Raw genomic sequence first — 7958 nt, forward strand, 5'->3', positions numbered from 1 at the left:
CCTTTTGATTTACTACATTAAAAAGGAGAAATTAAATTTTAAAATTTGTTTCTCTAAAAAACTCATCTACTTGTCCTTTTTTCAGGAATATTTGAAGGAATAAAATGAAGATAATGATGGTAATATAAAAAATAAAATGAATTAAATTATATTTATTCCAAATAATATGTAAATTCATCTTTTTTATCAAATGAAGTCAAATTAAATATTATAAGTGAATTCAATTACAATAAAATTTTTTTGATTCTAAACAACAACATCTTATATGATGGAATGAGCTCTCCTCATCAACTTTCTCGTTGGAGATTTGAAAGATATCTTGTTCTTTTATGTAATAAGGATCTTGAAATAGATCTTGTGATTTGTTTCTTTAAGGATTATTTGAAAATACGGTTCAACATATTTTTCAAATAATTCAAAAAAAATTTGCTAATTTTTTTATATATTTCAAATTGTTTTAATGTACTAATTTTAAAAATAATTTTAAAAAATAAAAAAATTATTTTAATATATTTCTAAATAAAAATACTTTAAACAACATGCATACTATAAGCCTAAACTTAAATTGGCAACATGGTTGGCAAATCATTAATTGTAGGCCAGTTAATGAGATCACCTTTAATGATGTTGTTTTCATGGTATGGAATAATATGCTTGAGATTAGTGTTCAATAGCTCGAGGAGGAATGTTTCCACGTAAGATGTTCTTTAAAGAGTTTGACATTGCATATTTTGAGTGGAAGTCCTTAGCTATTCAAAAATTAGTTGTTCGGTGTTCTGAAAGAATATTTTCAGTTATTTTTTTAAAATATTTTTTATTTAAAAATATATTAGAATATATATTTTTTTTTACTTTTTAAAAATTATTTTTAATATCAACATATTAAAATTACTAAAATACCTTGATGAATAAAAAACAATACTTCTTAGAATGGTACTTTGAATAATTGAATATTGAAAACACAACACCGCTATACCCCATTGCTAAATGAAACCATTACTTGCATCATCTGCCAAAGAGTTGATTACAACTTAGTCCTCGTGATTTAGCTAAGACAATTAACCACTCTTTGTGATTTCAGAAACTGTTATTTATTCATTTATAAATAGATAATTTTCATCCATTTCATGTTTTTTTTTTCAATTCATTTTGATTTTTCATTTTAAAAATAGAAAAAAAGTTTAAAAGTTAGTAAGCATGATCAACATTAATCAAGGAACCATGTAATTATTTTTTATATTGTAGGAATTAATTAATTTTTTTCGATAAATTGCAAAGACTAAATTATAATTAACATTTCGCAAGGTAGAGCATCGAATTTCCCAGTGAACAGTAATTCCATGGACACAAGTGGAAATAACAAATTTGATGAGGTAATCGTGACTTTGACATCAAAAGAAGCATACAGAAACTGGTGGCCATAAAATAATTTCAACTCCAGTGCTTGAAAATAGCTAGTTGCAGCAATATTGCAGGCTGTGATTAAAGGGATATAGGTCCCAAATCTTTTCTGGTTCGAATCCAAGCATGGGGAGACTTTACAAGTTCAAACAAAGTACAGAACGCATAATTGTCTGCACTCAAATCAAATGAGTGGCTAGAAAAATAATTAAAGGCATATGAATGATTATGTTATTATGATCTCTTGATCTCAGCTACCCGGCCTGAAAGTTCAGCATACAATCTTGACTTAACCATGCACTTTACTTGAATATTTATACAGTAAGGACCACGCAATATTACTTTTGCCTCAAATAAAATGAAATTTTTTGTTCACCTGGTAGAGAGACAGATACAACTTTTCAAGGCAAATTCAAGCTCCATTCCCATTAACAAAAAGGCAACAGTATCATTACTGAGTTTTTTTTTTGTGTGTCCAGAACTCCCCATATGAATTGGTGAATGGGGTTTCTTTTCTGTCACAGCATGTAGCAACACAGCAGTTAAGACAGCGAGCATGAACACACATCAATTAGCTTTTCTCTGTATTATATATAAAACAGCCCAGGGCGTTTTCATTAAAGTGAGATTCAGTGGAACCTAGGTTTCTCGGCACAGGGTTAATATGTTGTAAATCCAAAAAAAAAAAAAAAGACTAGTGATGAGTTTGGGTGGACTGACCCCCAAGCACACGTCCATCTGATGAAACTGATTCCATACCTGTTCGTTCCCCAGTTGCCATGTGTGCAGTTCCATTATCAGCAGCTTCCACATCAAAATCTGCATTAGTGGGATCCCCAGCATTCCCAGATTGGACAGGCCACAGCAGACCCTGCATTCTCAACAGATAGCTGTGGCTGGAAGGCACAGTTCTCACATAATGGTTGGTTGTTACAGTGGCAGGAGATCTTTCCAAATCAGCACGGAGATTAGATAAGGCACTAAGGTCAAGATTAGGGAAGACTGAGCAGCGACACCGTGGACATTTCACATTCAGTCGAAGCCACTCATCAATACATTCAACATGGAAATTATGTGCACAAGGTAGGCCACGAACCTGCAATATTACTAGTAAGGAACTTTGGTAGTTCAAAAGTGTTTTTTATTTTCTTCAAGCCAGATGGCCAATGTGATTTGTCAACTCTAACATGTAAAAAATCCAATCACACAAAGACAACATGAAACAAAATTGTTTGCATGAAGTTTAACTACCAGCACAAACCTTCTATTAATATGAAAAAAGTGATAATTTTCCTCGTGATCATCTTGATAGGTGGTCTAATATGCAAACAAATGTCTTGTGAATAAATTGCTCTGAACTAAAATAGTTGGAATATATTCACTGGGATTGAAGCACATCATTTTTTCCCTTCTGGAGTAGTAAAAAACCTACAGTATACCAGAAGTTCTATAGAAAAACTAAATAAAAACAGCTTTTTTAATCATGAAAGGGCTAGTTCCAACTATTTATGCAGTGGAATAGTCCTTCTCTAGGGAAAACTGCGGCACACAGAAAGCAGAGTAGTCAAAATATTTACCTCGTTCCCTACATAGAACTCTTCAAGGCAGATGAGACATTCACTGCAATCAGTTGGAACAGCCTTGAGCCTGAACTTTGGAAGTTCTTGAATAAGCGCCTCCACTGCTTCTCTCTATGAAAAGACAACAGAACCAGAAAGAGAATATAAACTAACTAATAGCTATATAAATTTAGAATATTGATACAAGACCAGATTTCTTCAAAAAGATTACTGAGAGTTACTGGAATGGACGATGATCATATGACCCTTAAGTCCAATAATAGAATGCAATGACTTAGACATCCTCCAGAATATATGGAGAGCAAGCAGACACAAAAGAGAGTTATAATAACATTTCTTGGGATACCAGCCCATGCTCTTCTCTATTAAGGCTAATCCATATTGAGATATAATAATTTGGACTACCTTCCATGGCAAATTACAAGAAAAATCTACCACATGTATTTAAAACCAGCTGTTCTGTATTTTCAGGTTATAGAAAACATGAATGTGCATGATGTTGTCCCAGTCAAAAAGGAAAAAAGGCAATCATAATTCATAGCTCTCAGTATTGACTGGCACTTACCTGAGTGGGAGTCAAATAGAGTCCAGGTTGATATGCAGCAGCATCTTGGCCCATTACTCTCATTTCTTGACCTGCAGCTTCAAATGCCCAATCAGGCACTCGGATCAAATCAACCAATACCTGGATGCATAAGCAGGGTGATTAAAAGAAACCATGACAGTAGTAATAATAAACTTTAGCACTTAAGATGCATGAACCATCACCCCATATTCTGAAATAGGAATGCCTTGCTGAGCACGTAAGTGGTGTGCTTGTCTTCGTACCCGCCACTAGAAAAGAATATTAAAATGGTCAAGTATAAGAAGGGGCAGGTGAACATAAGAAAGCATCGAAAAGCAGAATGTTTTGGTCACTTAGGATAAAAAATAAAATGTAAAATTAAGGAGAGAAATAGAAGCACAAGGAACTATGATAACCTTTCCAACAGAGATGCAAGCGATACCAATCAGTCCACAGTAGCTGAAAAGCAACCAGATAAGAAAACCCCATTTCTGACCTTCCTCTGGTAACTGCGACAAATTAAACACCTCACCTCCTGAATTAAGATTGTCTCAAGATGACAATGCTTCCAATTAAGGAACACAAATAAAGAACTTACACAATCTCTTGCCCTCGTGAACCAGAGTGTGCCAATTATAGTCCAAGCCCAAAGAAATGGATATAGCAGTAGAGAGAGAATTGAAAGAACGACAATTCGTCCACAAAAACGGGCATATCTCTGCTGCCACCCAAAATCCCTGAAGCCAGTAAAATAGACGAAGAAGAACTTATTAGGCAAGATTAAGCTTACAAAGTGCCTTTTCAAACTTTCAGTAAAAGAACATGCTATAAACTGATGCAAAAGATATTCTCCAACCATACAATTTGACTATATGAAAAGGAAAAAAGAAGTTTTCAACAGCAAATGCCTACATTATTAAGAGAATTCACTCGTATGATAACAGGATTAAACCAATAAAAAGCAAGCAAAATCTGCAGCTGCTTGATTGCATGTAATATTTAAAAAACTACTAAAAAGAATACTTTTTCAAGAGCACACAGATAATGTGGGAGTTAAATCCAATATCTTTATTCCAGCAAATTTCTTTCTCAAAAAATCTCCAAATTCTTTAAAATAAAACTAGACTACTTGAACATAACGCAGAATTTTCAAAAATAGAAGAGTCCATTATTATAAAAAGAAAGAAAGAATTGTTGCCAAGGTGTACAAGATAACAGGCCTTACAATCCCATTCCAGCAGCAAGTCCATTATCTATAAACATCAACAAGCGAAACACAAAAACGGTAGTGTAATCAACCTGACCAACAAACATTAGAAATGAGATATAAGAGAAACTGTTATGTTCACATAATTTGTTGGAACTAGAATAAAGATAGAGGCAGAGGGAGAGCTACCATTATCCATATGTGCAATGGGTATGTACAAATATGATAACGCCTCCAATTGATAGCAACAATGATTCTATGAGTGACATTGTTAAAGAAAGAACGAACAATTTCTCTTAAAATCAAACAAAAGGGTATTGTTAAGATATAAAACCAAGAAAAGATAGTAAAAGATTGATGTTAAATTAATCACCAAAAGAAAGCTGCAAGAAGATTAAGAACTTAAACGTGTAGGCAACAGCATAGAAAAGATTCAAACTTTCTTGAGAATCAAAGAAAGAAAATTAAAAACCTTAATAAGAGCAAGCCAAAAATCTAAAAATGTATACATAATAACAAGGATACGCACTTGTTGCTAGCATTGACAAGAAGAAGCCATCGTACCTGCAAAACCCAATATTTTCAAGCAAAAAAACAAAAATCACTTGAAACAAAAGGGCACCAACACGCACACAAATGAAGATAAATTGAAGGAAAGATTAATGAGGACAAACCACTTGAAATCGACGCCTCTCATAGCCATAACTAAGAGGAAAACCCTAAAAAGAAGAGGTTATTACAAGAAAGAGAGAGAGAGAGTGAGTATCTGTATGCGAGTCAGTAGCTAAAAATGAATCGGAATCTTTCATTTAATACTTAAGTTTGATTTAAAAGCAGTAATTACAAGCAACTGAAACTGGTTTAACAATAGAGAGAAGGAGAGTTTTAAAATACAGTAGAGAGAGAGAGGTGATTGAAGTCTGGATTGCGGAAGGAGACGAGATTGACGGGAAGATTTTGGGTCACGTTAATTGACGGCGTTTGATTTATTTTTTTTCTTTTCTTTTCAAATTAGGTATAAGACACACAGGAAGCAGTGATGGGATTTTTCGTTTTTTATTTTTATTTGTTTTTGTCTTATATGATTGTGGGGCGGCTGACGGTGGGTTGTGTGGAAACAAGTGGATGCCACGTAGGTTTGGGTTGATGACGTTTTCAAATTAGGTTAGTTTAGCTAGGTGCTTGGCTCCCTTCCATCATGCTTGTAAGCTCTTAATTAAATTCAATTTTAAGATCATGTTTAAAATAATTTTAAGGTTCCACAATTACATTTTATTTAAAATTTAATATTTTGAATAATAAAAAAATAAATTAAGGGTTAATTTTTAATTTTAAAAAATCAATATTAAAACTAGTTTTTTAGATACCTTCAAAAAAATAAAATAAAGATGATGGAGGTAATATAAGAATTAAAATAAATTGAATTTTATCCTTTTTATTATTATTATTATTGTTGTTGTTGTTATTATTGTTGTTGTAATATTGTTATTTATAATTTATATAATTAATTTTCTTATGGTTCGAACCGGTCTTGCTGGGCTATTTATTACTTCGATACTCCTGCACTTGGGAAAAGACATCAATCTTGTGGTCATGTCATTATACAATATAAATCTAGATTAACCATTTAACAAGTAAATTATCAAGAGTAAATAAGATAACAAATACAAAACATATTAGTATTAAATTTTAAAGTCCATGTTAAGTTTACACTATACTTATTCTTACACTATTATTGTAACTTTTTCACCTTATTTTTTATTTTATATAATAAACTTAGCTAAACATAATGAAAGATAGAAACATAAATAAACAAGATAAGAATATAAATAAGATAAAAGTTAACTAAGTAAAGAAAAAAGAAAATTAGAAGCATAAATAAGATATTAATATAAGTAAAATTTAAGTATTACAATAAAGAGATAGTAAGAGCATGATCTTAATCCAAAAATCAAGATGGGTAAATAAATGACGGAAACCAAGATGTCTAAATGCATGACAAATACCTCATTTTATAGGCCAAAATTTAAAATTATTGATTTGATGAATAATTGTTGAGTAGGTGACCACATCTTGACTTGGTGACAATCATTATCTTCTTGTCTGAATAAAACATCATTGATAACATTAGAACTTGAACCAGACTTTCACATGAAAGTTCTAGAAAATTATCTCATCTTTTCAGGAAGAAAAGTAAGTTCTAGAAAATTATCTCATCTTTTTAGGAAGAAAAGATTAAGGTCATTTGAACTTATAGAACTCAAGATTGAGGTCTTTGAAGGTCATTTGGACTTATAGAACTCAAGATTGAGGTCTTTGGACTTCTAAAACTCGAGATATGGACTAAACACTAAATAATATCTAGGTTGTAGGACAGATTTGGAATCCTATATTGTTACTAAGACTTGGACTTCCAAACAGCAGAATTGAGTCTTGCATTCCTATGAAAGTTTTAAGTCTATGTTTTAGCTTTCCATCCATATAAAGTAGACTTAAATATGAGATCTACAGCTCCAGATATGAACCAATTACCGAATAATGTTCTAGTTTGGATTGCACCAACATCTCTTTTCTAAGTTTGACCCTCCTTTTATCCTTTTAGTTTCAATACTTCAACCCATCAATTAATCCTTTTATTTATGTGATAGGCCTGTATTTAGAATAAATATTTACTATAAATTAAAGGTAACTTATGGTATCAGACTTATTATTATAAAACATGCTTTAGTTAAGAAGTTATTGATACTTCAATTGCAAAATAATGCTATAAAACCTTGATAAAAACACACTTTTAAGTATTAATCAACCACCACCACCACCACCATTATCATCATCATCATCATTATTATTTATAATTTATACAGTTAACCTCCTTGTGGTTCAACCTCGGTTTTGTCAGGTTATTTATTACTTCGACACTCTTACATTTTAGTATTTATTACTTCGACACTCTTATATTTTAGAGAAGACATCCATTTTTTAGTCGTTTCAAATATCAAGATATTTGTTTGAGACTATAATAACTTTATAGAAAGCAAACTAAAATAAATTATGAAGATAAATTCAAAATCAAGCAAATATTAAGAGATGAAATTAAGTGTATAAAGATAAAAATAAAAAGAAAACAAAAAAAGGAAAAATAAGATGAAGAAGACACTTCTTTAACTGTTCATACAAAGGACTTAGTTAATTGTTTGGTTATTAA

General features: G+C 31.6%; 1 protein-coding gene across 1 annotated transcript; it reads right to left on the reverse strand.

Moving 5' to 3' along the window:
• Positions 1-1799: 1799 nt before the first annotated feature.
• On the reverse strand, positions 1800-5790 carry LOC105139538 (E3 ubiquitin-protein ligase SIS3-like). Its single transcript, XM_011046010.1, has 10 exons — positions 5428-5790; positions 5279-5317; positions 4943-5009; positions 4772-4845; positions 4145-4283; positions 3963-4055; positions 3750-3815; positions 3547-3666; positions 2979-3092; positions 1800-2497 (listed from the first exon to the last, which is right to left on the reverse strand). The coding sequence occupies exons 1-10, from the start codon at positions 5454-5456 to the stop codon at positions 2096-2098; spliced, it is 1143 nt and encodes a 380-aa protein (XP_011044312.1). The 5' UTR covers positions 5457-5790; the 3' UTR covers positions 1800-2095.
• Between the last annotated feature and the right edge of the window lie 2168 nt (positions 5791-7958).

The sequence above is a fragment of the Populus euphratica genome, unplaced genomic scaffold (assembly GCF_000495115.2).
Source record: "Populus euphratica unplaced genomic scaffold, PopEup_1.0 scaffold212.1, whole genome shotgun sequence".
Classification (NCBI taxonomy): domain Eukaryota; kingdom Viridiplantae; phylum Streptophyta; class Magnoliopsida; order Malpighiales; family Salicaceae; genus Populus; species Populus euphratica.